Below are 22,310 nucleotides of genomic sequence, written 5' to 3'. Positions count from 1 at the left end.
TGCCCTGTGCATCCCTGTGGGGCTGGGGGCAAATCCCTGCTGCCCACCCTCCCAGGCTCTCCCCAGCACAGCCCGGAGTGCAGAGGCCATAGTGCCAGAGTTTTATTGTGGTAAAGGACATGCACTGAGTGTGCGGGTGCTCTGTGGGGCCAGGCCAGCCCAGCGGCTACGCAGCACCGGCCTCGTCCTCAGCACTGCGGCGGCCAAAGTCCATCCAGTCGGGGTAGTAGTGGTCGTGCAAAGCCTCAATCCCCTTGTCCTCATGCACAAAGGCCTTGTTGTTGTTCAGCTCTGCCAGGGTAAAGGCAGCAGTTAGAGCTGGCACAGGGGCCGGGCTGTGCCCCCCGAGGGCTGCCCACCCTGAGCTCCCAGTACCTGTGAGGATGTGGGGCAGGAACTGGGACAAGAGGTGCTGCTGCTCCTGGGACAGGTACTGGGGCCAGTCCCGCCGGACCAGGCTGGGGGGGGGCTGCTGGGGGTCCCCCCTGGTGCCTGGCGCCGCTGCCGCTGGCCGGCACTGGCAGGTGGTCACTGCGAGGGCGAGGAGGAGGCCGAGGCACAGCATCACCTTCATGGCTGGGGAGAGACTGAACAGGGCTGGGGAAGCGGGGGAGCTGCAGCCCCCGAACGGGGACATGCTCAGCCTGCGCTGAGGGTGGCCTGGGCACTCAGCCTCAGGCCATGGCCAGTTCACAGTCCCCTCTGTCCCTCCCTTTGGGTCCCCAAGTCTCCTCCATTCCTTCCATCTCCTCCCCAAGTCTTCTCCATCCCTCTCTCCTGGCTGGTCCCCAATTCCCCTGGAATCGGAGTCAAGGCAGAGGGATCCGTAAGGATCGCGTCCCACTCCTCGCTCCTTGCAAGGATACTGAAAACTAAAGCACGTGGCTAAGAGCATCATCCAGATCCTCCTTGAACTCCAACAGCTGGGGAGCAGGGTTCTCATCCCCAGAGCATGGCGAGGCCCCAGATCCCCTCTGTCCCTCCCAGTGGGTCTCCAAGTTGCTCTGTCCCTCCCATCTGTTCCTCAAGTTTTCTCCATCTCTGTCTCCCAGCTGGTTCCCAAGTCACCTCTGGACAGTGCCAGAGCCCTGTGAGACTCACGTGTGGGTTCTGGGGCTCAGCAGGGTGTCCCGGTGGGTGTCCTGGTGGGTGTCTCAGCGGGTGTCTCTCTCCAACATCACCCCAGCTCAGTCCCGCTTTTAAAGGCGCTGCCGGGGCTGCCACACCCCAGGGCGGCTCCACACACATCCACCCACCCCTGGGGGGGCCCTCGGGCAGCTGTGTGTGCTCCCAGACACACAGACACACACACCACACAGACACACAGCTTGACAGAGTCGTATCCATATGCACACATACGTAGGGACACACGTGTCCATATACATTCCTAGCTACACATGCACACAGGTCTGCCTGTCTATGGACATACGTGAACACAAACCCAGGTGCAGCTACCAGGGCACGGTGCCTTGGCTGCACGTTTGTACAGACCAGGCCAGCTCTGCGAGCAGCTGAACACTCACAGGCACCCGCCCCTGGCACCCCCACATCCACATGCACAGTTAGAGCCCCAGTGATACCTACACACATACACTAGTGCAGGTACTTATTTAGGTGGGCACTGCTATTATATGATACTATAATTATATGACACTATTATTATTATTATATTTATTTAATAGACAGCAACTATGCAGTATAATACACTGCAATGGTGTGTATATATATGAATATATAAATGGATAAATAATACAGTATAATATATAACATTCTATACAGCACAAAATACAGATAATATATAATGTATGCATTTCTAATAGATAACATGGCTTATGCATCTATGTAAACAGGTACACGTGGGCACAGATATACAGCTACAGGCATGGACACACGTGTGCACGTGTGTGTTTATACAGATGACGACTGCATGGGGTAATTGTATGTCATGGAGTGATGAAGGGTGTGTGCAGTGAGATGGATGCATAAGGAATACCATGACATATCTCTTTCTATATATATGTATCCATACATATATGCATTTTTGGAGGTCTTTTCTAACCTAAATGATTCTGGGATTATGTATATATATGTATATTTGTACACATATATCTAAATCTGTACGCATTTATACATAATGCATATACATACATACGTATCTACGCATATAAATATAGATATATATGTATATATCTATATAAACACACAGGTATATACGTGCATAAACAAGTGTGTGTATACATACCTGTATTACATGAGCACAGATGTATCTGTGTGTCTGTACACACACACACACACACACATGGATGTACCCACACACCGACACCCAGGTGTTTGTACACATTTGTAACGTGTGTTGTGCCACAAGGGCTCTGTGCCCCCGGGGGTTTGGGGGCTGCACAGACCTGGTGGGCTGTGTCTGTGTGTGTGTGAGGCCCCTCACCAGGACACAGGCCCTGGAGCAGCCCATTCTGCAGCTCTGGATCTCTCCCTGCACCCTGAGAAGTTTTGGGGTGTTGTGGAAGGAGTGGGCCCTGCTCGCTGTCAGAGCCCCCCGAAGATCCTCGTCTGTCGCCACCCACTCCCTCGTTCGATATTGACGGTTCCTGCTGCCTGTATTGACCCCCCATCAGTGTATTTGTAGAGACCATTTGTCTCCCTCCTGCAATAAACGCCGTGAACAACATCCTGGGCTGGGGCACGTCACTGTCCCGTGTCCCCACGGCGTTCCCAACGAGCCGTGTCGGTGCTCCTCAAACAGCCCCGAAACAAATGGGCTTTGGATGGCTGGAAGGCAGCGGTGCCCGGCACCCTGCGGCCATCGATTGCTCGCTCCACCGAGTGCACTGCACAAGGAACAAACAAATTGTTTTCCAATTTCTGGGTTTTAATGGCTCAATCTGGACCAAATGAGTCATCAGAGTGATGGGGACACAGCGGCCGCTCCCTCCAGGGCCACGGGTTTGGCATTGCCTTGACGCAGGTTTGCCACCGGGCCCGTGGGCACTCGGGCTGGGTCCTTCTATGGGTGGACAAAGGTCAAGCTGGAGGATGGACCAAGCACCCCTCACTCCTGCCTGGCTGGGGCTAGCTGTCCTGGCAGCCGCCAAATCTGTGGGCAGCTTGGCAAAGCCAGCAGGGAGAAATCCGGGCTGGATGTGCTCCAACACGGGGGGCACGAGAATTCTTGGCACAGCAGCAGCAGAGCAGAGCAGATTGGGCTGCGTCAGGTTGTGGGCACAAACACCCCCTGGTGTGAGTGCCGGCCTTGGCACTGCCAGCACCTGCTCCCCAAGATATGGGCAGGCTGGAGATCACTTCCAGGCACAGACAGGGCTGGAGGTCACTTACAGGTATGGGCAGGGCTGGAGGTCACTTCCAGGTGGAGGCAGGGCTGGAGGTCACTTCCAGGCACAGACAGGGCTGGAGGTCACTCACAGGTATGGGCAGGGCTGGAGGTCACTCACAGGTATGGGCAGGGCTGGAGGTCACCTGCCTCCTCCGTGCACTCGAAGCTGCTTTGCGTAATTGCAGCAATTTGGTTTCCAAGAGCAAAGTCTCCCGGGAAAGTGAACTCGGTGCTCCCGAGCAGCACGTGGGAGACGGGTGTCATTGTGGCAGGGGATGAAGAGCCGTGACCTGCTCTGAGGGCTGCCAGGAGCAGGTGACCAGGGTGGGAGCAGCCTCCCAGGACACTCGAGCCCTCCCCGCTGCAGGACAGATGGGCTGGGGGAAGTGGGAGGGAAACCCAGTGATTTCCTGTGCACTCTTAGGCATTTCAGTGCATTTCACATTGCTCTTGCGCAGGAGGCACCCACCAGCCCCCAGAACCATTGCTGCCCTCAACCAGTGCATTTTACTGAGATTTCCTTCTTGCTTGTTGAGCTTGAGCTCAGAAAGTAAAGAGGGCACTCAGCCCCTGACCTGTGGCAGAGCCTGACCCGGGTGGCAGCGCCTCCCCCTCCTCCCCAGAGCAGTGTTCGGGAAGCAGAAGTGCTGACCCCGGGACTTACAGGAACACAACCAGCACAGGGGCCTGTTCGAGGGTTACAGAGCCAGGGCAGGGACTGACTCAGCACCCACCCACTCCTCGGCTTTCCCTCAGCTCCAGGCAGGAGCAGCAAACACTGAGCAAAGAGATTTCAGCTTCCTCTTTCTGCACTGGGCCAGAGAGGGGAACAACCCCCAGGGCCCCAAGGAGCCCCCAGAGCAGGGAATTGCACCGGGCCCCTAAGCACTGAGGCCACAGCACAGATGGCAAGAGGGGAAGGTGCTTTGGCTGCTGGGAGCAATGGAACCCACCACGCACAGGCTTTTGAAAACCAGTTTTATTTAAATAAGACTTCAAATACATTACAACAAAACATTAGAAATGAAACCAAAGCCATGTTACTGCACAGGGTGCGAGGCAGCAGTGCTACTGACACAAGGCTCTGCAGCTCCAGCTCCAGCGATGCTCCTTATGTTAGTCCAACATCGAGCCCTTGCCACAATAAGCCATGGGACCGTTCCTTCATGTGCCTGGTACCTCAGGGCTCACAGGTACCAGCACCTGAACTGTTGCCATTGGCCTCCAGGTCACTCTTCTGTCACTCCTTCCAAGCCAGGCTTCCCCAAATCCCTCTGCCTCTGGGAGCCAGCACTGCCCAGGAGGACAGCACCACGTCCCTGTGCCACGGCACGGGGCCTCACACCAGGCAGGACACAATTCCCCTCTGTCAGGATGGAAGTGCAGCTGGACTGAGGAGCCATCAGGACAGGCCGAATCCCTGGGCTTAGCTGGGAACAGCTGGAACTTTTGGCTTCAGGCTGGATGGTGCCACCGCCCGCGTTACCTCTGGGAAATGAGGGACAGCCAGACGAGATAGCATGGGCTCGTGTCAGTTTATTACATCACCAATTACAACAGTCCAGATCAAGAGTGGACCCAAGATCGTTACATTACACAAACCGGCTGGTTTTAAACTTATGACAAGGGACAGGTGGGAATTTCATGGTAAGGAAATCTTGCATAAAGCTCCAGTGGCCCACAGGCACTCAAAACCCGTGGACTTTCAGCTGGTCGTCTTTAGCCAGTCCAATCTGCAAGACAGAAAATGCATTCACAGCATGGAGTGACGCCTCTGTGCATCTGAACGCCGCCCACACCCAGGGACCCGTGTTAAAAAACCCATGTTTATTTTAGTGACCAGCAGGCCAAAGGTGTCCTACCTCCACGAGGAACTGGCAGATGTTCTTGCGCTGGTCACCCTGCAACTGAATCACTTCTCCATACTCGGGGTGCTCAATTACAGTACCATTGCAGGCAAATTTCTGCAGCAAAGACACAAAAACCTCCTTAGCACCATATAAACATCCCTGCTGGGCGTGGCTGCTGCCCTCCCAGGCCCGAAGCCCTACCTTCTTGAAGGCCTTCACCAGTTTCTTTTTATCGTAGTCATCCGCGATGCCCTGGACTGTGGTGAGGGTCTTTCTGCCGTTGCGCTGCTGGATCCTTATATGGATGTAGTCCTCAGTGCCGGCCGGGAGCAGGTCATCACCCTTACTTGCATCCGCAAAGGGGTCTGCGGGGAGCGCCGTCAGGCCCCGCCCCCGCCGCCAGGCCATTGGCTGCCGCGCCCGCCCGTCACGCGCAGGACACGCCCCATTGGCCGCCGCGCCCGTCCGTCACGCCTCGGTCCCGCCCCCAGGCGCCTGCTCGTCCCGCGCGGGCACCGCCCCCACCCCACCCCATTGGCCGCCGCGCCCGCCCGTCACGCTTGGGCCCCGCCCACCCCCCCCCCCCCCCTTCCGTGGCTGACGCAACCGGGCCCGGAATAGTAACTGCGCCACGGGGCGGGACCGGGGCGGGGCCCGCGCGCTCCCCCGGCCCCACCGCACAAAGGGCCTCACCGAAGGGCTGGAGGTTCTGGATAGCGGACATACGATACGCTTCCCTTCCCTCGGCGGAGGCGGCGGCGGCGGCGACGGGGGAGGCTCTGGCGGCGGGAGCGGCTCTGGGCGGAGGATGCTCTCGCGGCGGCGGCTCGAGGCGCTGTCAGGGGGGCGGGACTGCCGCCGACGGCTTATATACCGCCCTCTCGTGACGTCATCACGCACGGCCAACGGGAGCTGTGATTGGCCGCCGCGCGGGGGCGTCAGGACGCATTGGGCGAACGCTGCCGCGCCCCGGCGGGTGCTGGGGGAGCGGGGCGCATGCGCGGAAGGGGGGCCCGGCGGCGCGCGGGGTGGCGCGTGCGCAGTGCGGGGCCTGGGCCGGAGCCGGGACCCCCGGGACCCCCCGGCTCCCCCCCGCCGCCCCCGAGACCCCCCGGGGCCCCAAAACCCTTCCGAGACCACCAAAATCCCCCTGGGACACCCACCCCCCACCCCGACACCCACAAAATACCCCCATGAACCACAAAATGCTCCCCGGGACCACTCAAACACCTCCAAATCCCCTTGGGACTCCCCCCAAAGAACAGGGTAGCCCTCGAGACCCTCACGGGGACCCCAAATCCCCTCTAGACATCGCAAATTTTCTTGGGACCCTCCAACGTTCCCCAAGATACCCTTGTTCCCCTCCCAAAACGTCTCCAGGACCCCCCAACTTCTGCGGGAGTCCCAAAAACCCCCAACCCCTCCTCTACTTTCTTAAAATCTCCTTGGGGCACTCTAACCCCCTCCAAAATCCCCTTGGGACCCTCAAAAGACTGAACCCCTTTCCTGACGGCCCCTCACTGACCCCTCACTGGCCGCACATTGTCCAGCGGTGGTGACCATCACCCTCCAGATGGCCGCAGGAGCCGGGGGCAGCCAGATGCAGTTTGCCTGTTCCCATCCCTTCATCCATCGCATCCATCCGGCACGACAGCCCAACGCTGCCCAGGGCTGCCCAGAGCCATCCGGGGCTCCTGTGGCCACTCCAGGTGTCTCCCTGGCTGCCCGTGCGTGTGGAGAGGCCCCAGGTCCTGCCGGTCCAGCGCTTCATCTCCCGGTGTCAGGAACAGGCAGTGATCCCAGCCTGGGGTGACACCGCTGTGCCCAGCCCAGGGTGGCCCTCTCAGCCTGGGTTGGCCTCTCAGAGCCCGGCACAGCCTGGTCACCACCCCGCGACTGCGGCGCTCCGGGCACGGCTCCTGCTGGAGCTGCAGCCTGGGAATGCTCAGAGCTCGCCCGTGGATGTGGGTTTGTTCCCAGGGGTTTGTCACCGGCTGTCCCCACGGTGGCATCGCACCTGCAGCATGCAGGGAGCTACGTGCTGACAGAGAGGAGGGTGCTGTTCCAGGCTGCTGGCACGGAGATGCTCGAAGGACACACAGTTCTGGAGTGGGCCTGGGGCTCTGCTGCCAAAGGGAAATGCTGAAGGTGTCACCAGAATCTGACAGCAAAGGAAGGTTTTTCTCTTTAAATGAGGGAAATGAGTCCCCTGACACTTACTGCACCTCAGCTCAGTCTGTCAGGCCTTGGCAAACCTCAGCCTGTGCAGGGTGAGCTCAGCTCCTTTTGCTGTCTGTCGTGAGCGCTGGCCCATCCCACCCTGGCTGCCGGGGGTCCCAAAGGCTTGGGTGGGTCAGGACATCCCAGTAACCCCAGTCCCAGTGCTTGGGAAGGGGCAGTCCCTGTCCTTTTGTAATGAGAGACAAAGGTGTTCTTGGGAGTCAGCTCAGGAGAGCAGTGAGCCCAAAAGGGCCTGAACCAGGGTCAGTGGGAACTGGTGATCTCAGGTTTAATCCTGCTCCTGAGTCCTAATTTTAGGGCCTGGAGCCTAGCTCACAGTGTTTGGATTGAGCTGCTAAACACAGACATTCCATGGCTTTCCCGGTGCTGCCGTGGATAAACCCCCCAAACTGGAGGGTGTCTCCCTGCTGTGGCTCAGCACAGCACAGGGACTGCTGGCACAGGAACATCACATCCCACTTGGAGACGTGGTACGGGTGCTAAAAATACCCTGAGACTCCCGATACGAAGGACAGTAAATCTCTGGAAATTAATGGGGTCAAAAGCCACGTAGATCCAGACAGAGTGTGAGCTCTCCTCTGAGAGTGGGTTAGAGCTGCCCATGGAGCGGGAACATTGTCCCGGGGAAGCCTGGGCCTGCTGGGCTGAAGATCCTTTATCTGGAGCCCCTCAGCTCCGTTTGGATCCCCTGCAGCCCCAGCTCCCTGTGTAGGTGTTCCTGCCCTGCTTCGGCGCCATCTCAGAAGCACGATGTGGGTTTGACAGGTTATTGGCAGCTGGGTTTGCTGCCATCTGCGGCTCTGGCAGACGCCACACGGGTCGGATGTTGCATCATTCTTTTGGGGCTTTTATTTAAGATAAAGGCAAATGATTTCTCTTGCACCGGGCAGAGGGAATTGTTTGCGTTGCTCTATTTGTATCTCTCTGGTGTTTCTGAAGCATCTGTCTCTTCTATGTGTGACAGAGCAACTGGAGAACTGGCTGAAATTTTTATTAGAATGCGAATTTGCTCCACGACCACCATGAACAAGCAGATGGTTCTTCTCTCTCCTCTTTTTCTGATCATATTTTCCTCCTCTCCCAGAGAAGGAGCCGTCTCTAGCAGCCGCATGGTGGAGCAGCCAGACAGGAGAAGCAATTAGAGGTTTGCACTCCATCTTTCTGCTGGAGGCATTTCTGAGTCCTCACTGCAGCCAAAGGGCGGCTTTTCATATTCAACACCAAACACTCGAGCAGAGCCATTGGTACCTTCAGTCTGATGTCAGCTCTGGGCAGACTGGCCCTGCTGCTGAACCAGGATACCCCAGAGAGTCGATTTATCAGTGTCACTTCAGATTTGCAGAGTCCACACAACACATCCTAGTTGTGTCCTCGTCACTGGGCCCCCAGAGCCTTTGGTCCAACACCAGAAGAGGCGAGTGTGTGTCAGACACCAGAGCTGAACCCATCACTGGTGAGGGCTGGGCACTGTCTGGGAAGTGTTAACATCCGATTTTGTTCTGTGAGCAGCATTCAGAGCTGGCACCTGCAGTCATGAGTGGCTTCGGCTGGCCCCGCGGCTGAGCCCCGGCACCCTCCTCCCCTCTGCCCGTCTTTGGGTGCTGGTGCCGCCCTGTCCTGCCCGAGGAGGTGCCGCTCGCGGCTCCCCACGAGGTGGCAATGCCGGTCTCCCGCAGGAGCAGCTCGGCAGGCAGCTCCGAGCTGCTGCCGTCTCTTCGTGCCCAGCGCCTGGCAGACAATCCACGCTGTCCCCCCGGGCTGTGCGGGGGCTCCGGCGCAGCAGCCCCGGTGCGTGGGGCCGTGGCCGTGCCAGGGGAGCTGCCAGAGGCCGTTCAGGGGCAGCAGGAGGAGCAGAGGGAGCCCAGAGCCGCCTGCGTCCTGTGACACCTGTGCTGTCACTGCTCACTGTGATGCCTTTTCCTGGTCTTAAAATCAAGAGTCAAACACGGTTAGAAGGGAAAAAGGGATTTTACCTTGGTACTTATTTTAAGGATCCTTAGGTGCACTACGTCCAGGTCGAATGCACCTCCATGCACACTGCAATGCACACCACACAAAACATCTGGTATAACATTATAGGTCTTACTAATTAGCATATCTGTCAAAAATTACCCAACCAGAGGCTCGAGTGAGCCCCCCTCCCCAAGGAACCTTCTCCTGGATGGTTCTATCTTAGTTTACAGAATGTGTTCTGGAGAGGACCTTGGGGTCTGGGGCACACTGATCCCTAGCTACAAAGCTTCTAAGATGCTTAGTCTCTTAGCTTGACAAACAAGGCCAAGAATGTAGGCAAAAAGCACTAAGAATACAGAAGGTGTAAAAAGGGTGTAAAAGGGGTACAAAAGAAAAGGCAAAAAATCATCATGGCATCAACTCGAAGGCATCGTAGTCGTGCTGGGGTCTGGGGGTGCTCCTGAGGACCATTGTGCTCCTTGGCAGTGAGTGGCACACGCAGCCGTGCAACAAGGAAATGCACTGGTGGTGAGGACAGGGTCTACCCAGCACCTGCCAGTCCCGGGGATCTCATGGGGAAATGCTCCCGGGTACCCCTGCGTGTGTGCAGACAACAAACCTGGAGACCACAGTGTGATGCAACTCAAGGCTGTGTGTGGGGGTCCCGCAGCAGTGGCCCTGGGACTCCTGGGGGCTCTTGGTGGGTGACAAGCCTGTGCTTACTGCAGGTCTCTCTCTGTTGGGTCCTGCAAGGCCATTTCACCATGTGCTCTGAGGTGAGGGGGTCTTGGTACCATCCCAGTCCACCTGGGAAGTGCAGCAGAATGGAAGGAATCATCCTGGCATTCGGCTTTACTGCAGCTCAGCAATGCCCTCCGGGCCGGGACATTCCTAGAAACCAGCTTTTCTCCTCCAACATCCCTCCTGCAGCCTCTGTGTGACTGCACTGACGGGGATTCAGGATGAGCTGGATGTTTGATGGATATTTGATCCCATTAATCAGTGCGGGCAGCACTCACAGGCGTCAGCCCTGGTGATTAACCTGCTCCTGGAAAGAGCAGCAGGGTGAGCCTGGCTGCCCGAGGCAGCGCAGGGATTCCCTGATCAAGTCCTACGTTCCTTTTCCTTACACAACTATTCCTGGCATTCACATCTCACATTTGCAGACCCCGGGGTGCTGCATGAACTGGCCACTGCTCACCTACAGTCGGGGCCTGCGCGATGCTCGCTGTGGTCCCGGCTGTCGGACGCTGTGGATGGAGGCACTGGACATGGTGTGACACACATTCAGAGGGTCCCACACGCCTCTCCCCTGCGTGCACAGCAAGGGCCGGCCATGGGCACATCCCGATTCCTGTCAACCCAGTGACCTCCAGGCACTGACGTGGCCCCAGGTGTGTTACAACCACTGCGTTTAAGGGTATTTATTCACCCTCCCTCGCACCGCTCAGCTCCCGCTTCCCCTGGCAGGGCCCCCTCCCTCTCTCCCTCCCTCCTGTTACTCCACTGCTCTCCGCGAGGTGCCAGGAGAGCTCCAAGCACAGGCTGAGCCCAGCCGTGCTGCTGGGGCAGGTGAGCAGGAACAGACCTGGGGCAGGTGAGCGGGACCTGGCTCTGCCCGCGCAGCCCTCCCTGCCGGCACCTGTGCACCAGCGATGGAGCGACTCAGCTCTGTCCCTCCGGGCCGGTGCTGGGGAATTCTCTCAGGGAAGACCTCCAGGATCTTGGAGACCTCATGGGTTTCCTGCAGAGAAGGGGTGTTGTGCACTGCAGCCCCGGCCATTTCCTGAGTCTTTCCCATGGGTTCTCTCCTCCACCCATGGGGATTCCCCTGGCCAAGGTCGATGCCCCGCGCAGATATCACTCCGTGCTCACATCGCAAGGAATGTATCGAATAAACATCCACCTTGTGGGGGTCACTGGGGTCCGACAGCCCCAGCCCTCAGCTGGGGATTTGGCATCAGCCTGGAGGAAACCCGACACGGGAACAGTGATCACAAAGACCAGGAAGGGTGGGAGCAGCTCAGGCCAACGGCTCCGCTCTCCATCAGACACCTGCAGAACCTCTGGGAGCCCCAGCAAGTGCTGGCCCCTGCTAGTGACAGGGAGCAGGTCCAGAGGGTTTTCTGCAGTGGAAGGGCCCAGATCAGGCATCGAGGGCACCTCGAGCAGCTGGGAGAGGGACAGGCACAGCCATGATAAGATTTTCATTCCATATCTCCTGATGGATTCAGGAGCTGTTGGCACCAGGCGCAGCCAGGGCGGGGCTGACTCAGAGCCTCGGCATCGGGCCGTGCCAGGAGCACGGATCATCCCTGCATGGCAGCACTGCCTGTCAGCCCCACACAGTCTGTTTGCACATGCCAGTGAAGCTGCTCCTGCCAGACACTGCTTTGCTGCAGTTTGTCACACCTGGGCCATGGGACACAGAACTGCTCCAGTGCCACAGAAAGGGGCAAAGGTACCAGGCTCAGCACGGCCAAGGAGCAGACTGGGACATGGAGTCCAGCTGGGGACATAACTCATCTCCCACTGCTGCCCTGCATGGCTCCAGCCCTGCTCCATCCATTCTCAATGCCTCATCCCTGGAAGTGTTCAAGGCCACGTTGAATGGGGGTTAGAGCAACCTCCTCTAGTGGACGGTGTCCATGCCAACGGCAGGGGGTGGAACTGGATGAGCTTCAAGGTCCCTTTCAACCAAAACCCTTCTGGGATTCCATGATTCTATGATCCATTGCAGTGCAATGCAGCTGTCCTGCCCTGCAGCCCCCTGCTTTCATCTTGCCCTTCCACTCTGCCTGAGCCAGGCAGCTCCTCTCCATTCTGGAGGGAATTCCCTGCTCCATGCCAGGGAGAGAATTCGGGCCATGGAGAGACTCTGAGATGAACCTTTGCTGGAATCTTGTGTGCCAGGCAGGGCCCTCCTGAGCTGGGTTCCTGGCATGTGCCAGCTCACCACCAGTACCAGCACTGGCAACATCTCTGGATACAGGATGGGTGCATGGTGGATGCCCAGCAGTGGGAATAACCTGAATGCACTGGAAAGCACAGTGACACCCTCCTCCCAGGTGCCCTGACTCCTGCCCTGTGCTGCTGATGCTGCCTGACACGATGGAATCACAGCAGAGTCCCCTGTCATGGCACAGCAAGGGTAGAGGGTACAAGCCTTACTGAGCAGCTCTCCATGTCCACGGGCTCCGAGGCCCATGAGAGGAGCAGCCCCAGCCCATGGGAAGAGCAGCTCCTGCCCTCCCCGGAGAATCATTGCCCACTGTGCACTGCCCCCGTGCCCCTCACCTCCTGCCAAGGGAGGAACCAGCCTGGCTGCCAAACAGCTCAGGCAGTTGATCCTGCCCTGGTGTGACAGGGGATGGACACCAGGCTGAATCCACCACCTGCTGATCCTGGGGTAAGGGCCAGGAGATTTTTGGGGTAACAGCAGCAGAAATGGCGAGCACAGGGCAGAGCTGTCCCCACTCTGCTGACTCGAGCAGAGAGAGGGGCAGGTCAGGCTGAACACCTTGGTCAGCACCTGCCTCACTCCAGTTCGTATTTCACTTACGAGGCAAAACCTGTGCGGGGTGTGAGCACATCCCCACGCAGCTCCAGCCACAGCCCGGCCCCTTCCCTGCCCCAAGGCCAGGCACACTCATCCCCCGCCTACACCAACTCCCCGGGGGCCAAACACTGGCCGTGGGCCAGGGCTCCTTCCCGCATGCTGCCAGCCCCAGCCCAGCCCAGCTGCCCGTCCCGGCATGATGCTGGCACTGCAGGGATTTGCCTCTTACAAAACACTTGGCCATGGCACTCCCCTGCCAGGCCGGGAGCTGGAGCTGGGAGCAGGGGGCCGGGATGGCCACACTCAGGGGTCCCAGGACCCCCGTTCCCAAAGCCCAGACAGGCACTGGGACAGGCTGGTCAGGGAAGGGCACAGGTTGCAGTGGCAGAGGACACTCGAGGGGACACCAGTCCCTGGGGTGCTCAAGGTCCTTCAGAGCCACAGCTCGTGTTTGCTGCCATGTTGTGCAGTTGCCAAGCCCCCTGTGCCTGCTCACACTCCTGGGGCTCCCCTGGCACCCCAAAGGTGCAGGAGCAGTGTGTTTATCCCAGAGCTGCCTGGCCCCTTATTTGGGTATCCAGTGAGTGCCAGCCTGGCAGGGGGACAGGGAAACCTCAGCAGGCACTGTCTTGGGGGTGCAGCTATAAAACCACTCGGCAACAGCCCCTTCTTTTGCTTATGAGATGTCAGGGACCCCTAAGCAGCGGCATTTCCATGTAACAATACTGCTCAGCTGCTGTGTGCGTGGCCTTCCTGGCAGCCACTGCACTCACCCCCTGGCATGGAGCTTCCTGGGAAAACCAGGTCAAGATGGAGCCTTTCAGCATGTGGCTCTGTGGCAGGTTTTGCTGTGCTTGTGCCACAGGCTCGGTCCTGCACTTGCCAGAGCCAGAGCCACAGCGGCTGAACCGGTGTGGGGCAGGAAGGGCTGACAGATCAAGTGGGTTTTGGGGGCACAGGGAAACCCAGGGTTGGGGTGCCAGGGCTAATACTGGCCCTGAAGCTGTGTGGGTAATATTGACCCTGAACCCCTCAACCCTACAGCAGGTTCCCACCAGGCTGGGGCCAGGTTTTGTTCAAACCCTGTAGGGTTGAGATCAGAGGTGGGCACTGCCTGGCTCCTGGGACCCAACTACCCCCCTGCTCCAGGGCAGACTCTGGCTGCATTTCTCCCTTTTCCTTCACTCCAGAACCAGGAGCAGGAATTAAACTCCCCACCACAGCCTTCCCTGCTCAGGGGCTCTTTCTGAGCCCGTCAGCCTCACTGGAAACAAACACGACACAGGGAACAGGGGCTGCCCAGCGGCCCCCAGCACACAGCCCCAGGGCAGGAGACCCCCAGGCTGGGTGTGCTGAGCTGAGCTGAGCTGCAGGCGTGTCACCGGCGTTGTTTTGGCTGCCAGGGCCGCGTCCCTGCCGCGGCTTGTCCCCACGCCCAGCGCTGGGCTGTGATTAGCGAGGCGGATCCTGCCCGCGTTCCCATCTCCGCGTCAGCGCCGCCGCCCTCGCGGGCGCTGCCAGGCGGTGCCCGCAGCCAGGTGTGCCCCAGCCAGGTGTGCCCCAGCCAGGTGTGCCCCAGCCAGGTGTGCCGCCCCGCCGCCGCGGTGCCAAATAAGGAAACCGCCCGCTCCCTTCTACTTGCAAAACACTTTGGACTTGGTGCTCTGCTGACGCTTCCTGTTCCCAGAAGCTCCTGGGGTGTGCTGGAGGCTGAAATGCCCCCTCTCTCCCTTGCTGGGCTGCAGCCAAGAGCCCCGGGACCCTGAAAAGATGATGCTCTGAACCCCCACAGCGCTGGTGTCCCAGTGCCCCATCAGCAATGCAAGGGACGAGGGGAGGGGACATAGGCACGGACCCACAGTGCGAATTTGGTCAGCCCTGGCCATGGGACTCACACCCCGTGCATGGAGCTCGACTCCCAGGCCCAGGACATGAAGGAGCTGCTGCCTGGCTGGCAATGCTGGTGCTGCGCCATGTGCCACGCTGGCCTGGCTGGGGTGACCTGTGTCCCTGGGGCTGCCAACGAGCCATGGAGTGGCACCAAGCACAGACCTGCACTCTGATCAAGGCTCACATCCCTTCCACAGCTGCTGCCATGCAGCTGCAGCACCGTCTGGCCAGGGCCAGTGGCAGGACAGCAGTTCCAGCCTCCCAGCAATCCCACAGCGGGGTCACCAGCACAGGGTGGGAAACACAGTGGCAGCTGGAGGAGGAGGCAGGAGGCTCTGGCAAAGCTGGTTCAGGAACTGGCTGCCTGTGTCTCTCCATGTGCATGGCTGACAGGGAGAGGCTCAGGGGACAGGGATCCCAGGTCTTTCCCAGCTGATTAAGCATTTGGGATGGACAGAACATGTCCAAGGGGCTTGGTGGGTCCAGCCCAGTCTGTAATTTGGGAAGGCTGTGTGCCAGCTGTGGGTGACAGGAGTGCCCTGAGCAGATATGGTCCCTCACCCAGGGAGTCTCACGTGTCCCCCAAGTCTCCCCAGCTCCTCACAATGCACTGAGTCGAAGCCCCAGGTCCTGGGCAGTCACTGGGGAGCTGTCCCCAGCCAAAGCAAAGGTAAAGGGCCTGACAAGGCTCCAACGGAAGGGCCTGACTGGCCACCCATGTGGCTCCAATCTCTTGGGGACACTGATGCAAATCCCCCTCAGCTTCCAGTCACCACAACCACCTACTCTGACCCCCAGGGAAGGGCGGTCAGACCCCAGCTGTGCTGTGCACTGAGCTGCACTGACCCCACACAGGGAAAGAAGGCACCAGCACCCTGGCCTGAGGGAGCTCTTGGGACAGCAGGAGAGGGGTCGGGGCTCTCTGCAGAGAAACAAAGCCAAAATGGGGCTGGCAGGAGCGCCCCAGTCCCACTGGGCTCCCTGGGCAGGGCTGCGGCTGGGCCACGCAGGTGGAAAGTTATTTCTCAGGAGCTGGCTGATGGTGAAAGTTCTTTCCCAGGCGTGGCCCAAAAGGAATGTGAATCCTCTGAAGTCTTCATCTCCCCTGTAATTACTGTCAGACAAGTTTCAGCTTGGAGCTGGGCCGCCCCTGCCCCGGGCGTGGGAGGGAGAGGATGACCCACCTGGCCTGTTCCTGCAGCGCACATGTCCCCTCCTGCCCCAGGAATGCATTCCATGACTCACGGGGACCGCGGGGGCAGCGAGGTGGATGATGTAGAGGGGAGCACCCGCAGTCGGGGTGCTGGGTGGGTGCACACCACTGGGCTCATGCAGGTGTGGGGCCCTGTGTTCTCCAGCCTGGACATCCCATGGGGTGACTGAACACCCAGACACTGCTCTCTCCCCGGGGGACAGAGCCTTGCCTGTGCTGGGATCCCAGCGGTGTCCCAGTCCCACGGTTTCAGCAGACCCAGACGAAAGGTGCCTGCCTGACTCTGTGAGGGGTCTGACCATGCAGGGCACAGCCGGTCTGGTCTGTGCCCCTGGTGTCCCTCACCATGACCAATTCCACAGGGATCATCCCTGGGACGTTATCACTGGGCCAGTGGACATATTCCTGGCAGCTGTGGGCCAGCAGATTCCAAAGGGTCTTGGCTCATGGGGCTATCAAAACTGAGAGCCATTGCACAGGACTGACAAGGTCCAACCCATCTCAGTGGAGCCTGTGCAACTGGAGCTGGAGTGGGAGTGGGAGCTGGAGCAGTGCACAGTGGCAGGGCCAGGGGCTGGGGGCATCCCCAGGGGGGATCACTCGGGAAGGAGCCCTGCACGGTTCCCACATGCCACGGCCCGGGCTCTCACCCTTGTGCTGTGCACCTGGGAGTCGGTCAGAGGCACGGGGCTGCAGCAGAGCAGGGTCCACACTGCCAAGACCCGTGTTCCCCGGCAGTGCCCAGTGCCAGCGAGACTCTCCCCGTAGCCTGTGTGTGGGGATCAGCCCCGGGTGCGAGTCAGAACTGCGCACGCCAGGCGAACACACGAGTGTGCTCATCTTACACACCTGCTCACGCCCTTCTCCTCCCCTCTCCGCCCGGCTCTGCCCAGCGGGGCGCAGCTGCCGGCTCAGCGCCCGCCCCGGCCGTGCGGCGGCTCCGACCGCGGGCCCGGCTCTGCGGCAGCGGCACCGGGGGCTGCCCACCCTGCTGGGGAACTGAGGCGCTGCTGGGGCGCGGGGACCAGCGCGGGCAGGATGCAGGCAGGGATCGGCTGCCCACAGGGCACATGTGCACACCCCTGCACACCTTAGTACCCCCCCTTAGTACCAGAACCTTCCTGCAGCCCTGCACATCCCAGTATCCCCCGCACACCCTGCACACATTAGCACTCCCAGCAGCCCTGCACACCCCAGAACTGCCCCGCACATCCCTGCACACATTACCACTCCCAGCAGCCCTGCACACCCCAGAACTGCCCCGCACAGCCCTGCACACATTAGCACTCCCAGCAGCCCTGCACACCCCAGAACTGCCCCGCACACCCCTGCACACATTACCACTCCCAGCAGCCCTGCACACCCCAGAACTGCCCCGCACAGCCCTGCACACATTAGCACCCCCAGCAGCCCTGCACACCTCAGAACTGCCCCGCACACCCCTGCACACATTAGCACCCCCAGCAGCCCTGCACACCCCAGAACTGCCCCGCACTCCTCGCTGCACCCCCGCGCTCCCGCCCCGTCCCCGCCGCGCTCCGCCCCGTCCCGCCGCGCCCTCCGCTGCCAGCAGGGAGCGCCCGTGCGCAGCGATCGCGCCCCCGGGCACCGCCCGGCGCGTCCCGCCCGCTCCCACCGGGACCCCGGGATCCTCCCGCTCCCACCGGGTACCCTCGGATCCCAACCGATATCCCACCAGGTGCCTCCGGGACCCCCGGATCCTCCCGGTCCCACCGGTCCTCCGGTCTTAGCGGGTCCCTTCGGATCCCCCCGCTCCCCAGGGGTCCCACCGGGTCTCTCTGCACCAGCCCACAGCCCAGAGAGGGATCCCAGCACCGGTCTCCGGGGCAGGTCGCAGCGCAGCTGTCCAGCTGCAGTCCGATCACACCCGGGGTTCCCGCGGGGTGGGGGGCATCGGCATCACAGGGGCATCGGGACCACCAGCACCACCGGCACTACTGAGCAGCCAGGGCATGGGAACCATTGGGACCATCAGTACCACCAGGACCATCGGGACACCAGGACCATTGGCACCACTGGGGTCCCACCATTCGGTTCTGCCTGAGAGTCTCAGCCCAGCCCTGGTGGTACAGAACCACATTCACACACTGAGCAGGGTATGGAGTTTATCCCAAGCACCCACTGGTCCCGCAGCACTGGGCTGAGCCAGAGGTTCGGATTAACAGAGTAATAACAGAGGTGAAGCTGATTACAGAGCTGCGACATGTAATTACTATTACATCTTGGAGAATTCACCGCGCTCCAGGCGAGAGCGGGGCCAGCATGTGCCAGGTCCAGGCAAGCCATCGCCTCCTGCCAGACACGGCTGATGGGCCTTGGCTCTGCACTCCCAACTCGTGTTCAGAAAATCATTAGTATCATTAGAGCTCCAGGGTGGAGCAGTGGCCCGTGGCCAGGAGTGCCGTGGGCATGGCAAGGGAGCAGGAGTGGGAACGGGGTCCTGACATGGGCTTTAGCAGGGCTGTGGGTGGGGGGCTCAGGTCCTTGGGGGAAGCCAGGGAGGGATGGGGCAGGTTTATTGCCAGGGGCCTCTGGTAGGCACCGACTGTTTCAGTCTTGTTAATGACTCCATAAAACTCCCTGCCAAGTACAGATTAACAAGTAGCCAAGTCATTACCATAGTGTGGGAAGCGACAGCACAGCCCGGTTACAGGGACTGCTCTGGGGTACATCTCCCCAGCACAAGGGCTGGGCAGCCCCTTACCCTCCCAGCAGCTGTGGTGGCCTCCTGGGAGCATGGCCCCAATGTCGTCTCAAGTGCACAAGGTGATGAGGCCCTGCTGCACCAAGGCCATGGCACAGCCTCACAGGCAGCACCTGCCACAACCATCAGCCCTTGAGGAGCAAGAGAGAGGGAGGGCAGGGGAGATCCAGAACACACAGCAGTGTTAGTCCTACCTGAGGGGCCAGGCCACAGCCCTCTTCCAGAGGGGACTGAGCCCAGAGCTGGAGTTCCACTGAGGAGGAGCTGGAAATCACAGTCTGTGGGGGCTGCTTCCATTGCTCCTGCCCATCCTCCTGGTCATCGGGGCTGTGCTGCTGGGAAGGGTCTGCATGGGGCCGGGACACAGCCTGTATGCAGGAGGGCACTAAATGCCAGCAGAGGCTCCTGTGGAGGAATCATAGGGCTGGTGGAGTCCCTGTCACCACCAGCAGGTTTGTCATATCCCCCTGGGGTCCTTTGGCATGACTGGCCTCACCCCAGAACGGGGATTAAATTGCGATTCCCTTCTGTGAGCGCAAGTGTCCCCAGGGCAATGCTGGTACCTGCCTCACCCCACCACCACCATGACGGGTGTCCCAAGCCGGGATTCCCACTCGGCTGAAGACCTTGCCCTGGGGGTGCAACGGGTGTGGGTGAAGGATGAATGTGGGAGCCACTGTTTGTTGCCCACAGTCAGCAGAATGTATGTGTGACTTGCTGCTGGCTCTGCTGTGCTCAGTGAGGGGAGAGGAATGAGCAGACAGGGTGTGATCGTATTGCCACACCGAAGAATGAGACATGAGAAAATGCAAGAGCTGCTGCTACCTGGAAAACAGATGCTGAAAAACTAACGTGGGAAACTCCAAAGGTTGGAGTTTGCTGTGGAGATAGAGCTCAAGCAATTCCTGGTGGCTTGGGACTTTGGCTCTGCTCAGACGTAATGAATATTCTTCTGTCTGAGTAAAACGAACCCTGAGGTGTGTCAGTCTGTCCTTCTTCCACCCACCAGAGTGACTGTGGTCACACCTCTGACTGCAGCTCAGGGAGATTCACAGGGAGAGCCTTGGTCCCACACGGTGTCGGAGCAGCTTGTCCCTTGGGCTCTGGACCAGGGAATCCCCAGATGTGGTCCATGGTTCCACACATTGTCACTTGCCTGAGAGCCTGGGCTGGACTGTACGAGTTGTCACATCACTGGAGACAGCCCACAGGGAGCCAAACTGTGCAGTGCTGGGCTTGCTGGAATGGGTCCCTTGTCCCCAGGCAGAGGCAAGAGGGCTGAGCCAGCCCTTGGAGACAGGACTGGTGTGATCACAATTTGTTCAGTATCTTCCTTGCTAAGATGTGCCAGCAGAGAGGCCGTGCTCAGCCTGCAGTGGGCTGGCAGTGCACAGGGCTGTCACAGTGCCTGGGTGGCCATGAGGATGAACACCTGCAGTGGGACTGGGGGAAGAGCTTTGACAATCGTGGAATGACCATCTCGTGCCAGATGGGTCCATGATCCCTGAATGCAGCGGAGAGAACCTCACTGCCCCACGCTGCCTGGCCACTCAGAAGGGCAGCGGAGCTATGGACTGGCTGTCAGCAGTGCTGATTCCCCGGGAATCACTCCATTGAAGGGGTCTCCTTGGAACACACTGTGCCAAAACAGGCAGAGTGTGTCCCTGCTGGGGAGCAGATCTGTGCCCCAGCATGGCCCTCACTGGTGGAGGTGGCTCATGAAACACCATGAGCCGGGACCTTGTCTGATGCTCTGCAAACCACTCAGGACCTGGGCCAAATGGAGGAACATCACCCTGTTCCACATTCATGGGAGGAGAGGGAGAGGGAGAGGGAGAGGGAGAGGGAGAGGGAGAGGAGAGTGGCCCTGATATGGGGCCACCAATGGGGCAGCTGAAGGGTCCCACTGGCACAGCAAGGTCTGGCTTCACTGCTCCAGTTTGGAGCCTGGAGGACAATACAGAGTCGCTCCCCTTGTCCTCCTCTTCACCCAACTGCCTCCATTGCTGCCTCCTCCCCTCTGCAGCAGCTGGGCTGGGCTGTGCTGTCCATCTCTCAGTCTCTTGGGGTGGGCAGGAGGGGATTAAATAGGGTGGGCATCACCCTCACCCTGCAGCTTGGGCAGCAGAGGCTCGGCTCGCTGGCTGATGGCAAAGTGCCCTGCGCTGCCCAGAGGGAGTTTCCATTGCACACACAGCCACTGTTTCCTTTCATGGTAATAGGATCTGGGATCGCTTTCTCCAGAAAATGTAGGGGGCCGTCAGGACATGTCCGGGCAGATGGTAAAGAATCGACAGCTGAGATAGAAACAAAGACATCATATGTCACTCCGCACCTTGATATATTTGTTACCTATTTTGTGTTGTTCAGACTTACAGGGCAAACCCATCAGCAAGGGTAGAGCCTGTCCCTTCCATTCCTCACACGCAGGAGACACCTTTCCCAGGGCTGCAACCTTCAGTGAGTTCCCACTGAGCTGGGAATTGCTGTGGGAGGCACACTCGGGAGAAGCTGGCCCACAGGGGAAACCCAATGACTCCTAATTAGCTCTTATTCATGACATTAAAAGCACAATTAGATGTTACTGTTTGAGGCAAACGCACCACACTGACCATGGCCGTTTCACACCAGCCCTCCCCACTCTGAGCACTGTGTGTGCAGCATGGTCACCCCAACAGGTAAGGTCACCTCCCCTCCTAAGCAAACGGAGGAGTTCAGTTCTTTCCTCCCCACTGCAGCACACGAGGCAGAGATAGCATCTCTGGCATGCTTCTTGCTGGAACAGACGCCGATACCATCTCCCGAGCATTATGATGTGTTCCTTTTTTCTTTTATCTCAAGGGAATTTGTTGTGGGTGCGAGCTTCAGGAGAGCCTGGGAGATTGAATTCTTCTGGTACATAAAATAGCTGAAGCAGTACTGCTCCTCTGTATCCTGATGTCCCATTGACAGCCAGCGCAGGGGAACTCTGTGCTGAGGGCTCCTGATGTCAGAGTGGGGCTGGTGTGGGATTGTTGTTCAGGAGCTCAGTCAGGGGCCAGGGAAGCAGCTGACCAGCAAAAGCATTGGTTGAAAAAGACCAGGGAAAAGCTGATATTGCAGGACAATCTCCAGATAGTCTGTCTGACATCTGCCACACACGGTAAAAGAACTGAAACATGAGCTGAGGTTGTGATAATACAGAAGGAAAAGCCATAAGTCCAGGTTTCCCCAGCCCATGGGCTGTGGAAGGGCTTTGCCTCATGTTAGGGCAGTTGTCACCTTCAGGCTGACTTGTAACTTGGCCTAAAATGTGCGGGTGACCTGAGGGGGGTCAGACCTCACAGCACAGGTTTTAGCCCATGTGGGAGGCTCAGGGCCAACATGGGAATTGCCTGGAGCAGGAGGGTGTTTGCTGGAGCAAACAAGAGCAAAGGGAGCACATCTGGAAGAACTGGGAGCAGGGGTGGCCTGGGATGACTCTGGAGCACAGCTCTCACACGATGGCTGTTGGGTAATCCTGTACCCCCCACCGCAGAGGGAAGCAGGCCAGG

The 22,310-nt window shown here is 59.2% G+C and overlaps 2 protein-coding genes across 4 annotated transcripts; both read right to left on the bottom strand.

Moving 5' to 3' along the window:
• Positions 1-84: 84 nt before the first annotated feature.
• Positions 85-4,403, bottom strand: LOC116435366 (gastrin/cholecystokinin-like peptide). Of its 3 annotated transcripts, none has more exons than XM_032091672.1 (3): positions 1,102-4,403; positions 376-587; positions 85-291 (listed from the first exon to the last, which is right to left on the bottom strand). In XM_032091672.1, exons 2-3 carry the CDS (start codon positions 572-574, stop codon positions 167-169), a joined length of 324 nt encoding a protein of 107 aa, XP_031947563.1. In that variant the 5' UTR covers positions 575-587; positions 1,102-4,403; the 3' UTR covers positions 85-166. The 3 variants fall into 3 exon arrangements, with proteins under 3 accessions (XP_031947563.1, XP_031947564.1, XP_031947561.1); XM_032091673.1 differs by having other exon boundaries at positions 376-576; XM_032091670.1 differs by having other exon boundaries at positions 376-4,403.
• A 459-nt stretch (positions 4,404-4,862) lies between these two features.
• Positions 4,863-6,043, bottom strand: EIF1 (eukaryotic translation initiation factor 1). The gene is made up of 4 exons (XM_032091674.1): positions 5,890-6,043; positions 5,398-5,561; positions 5,209-5,310; positions 4,863-5,079 (listed from the first exon to the last, which is right to left on the bottom strand). Exons 1-4 carry the CDS (start codon positions 5,918-5,920, stop codon positions 5,035-5,037), a joined length of 342 nt encoding a protein of 113 aa, XP_031947565.1. The 5' UTR covers positions 5,921-6,043; the 3' UTR covers positions 4,863-5,034.
• Positions 6,044-22,310: the final 16,267 nt, after the last annotated feature.

This window comes from Corvus moneduloides, chromosome 26 (genome assembly GCF_009650955.1).
Source record: "Corvus moneduloides isolate bCorMon1 chromosome 26, bCorMon1.pri, whole genome shotgun sequence".
Lineage (NCBI taxonomy): Eukaryota > Metazoa > Chordata > Aves > Passeriformes > Corvidae > Corvus > Corvus moneduloides.
The sequence above is the reverse complement of the archived record's forward strand: the minus strand, read 5'-3'. Positions and strand labels throughout refer to the sequence as shown.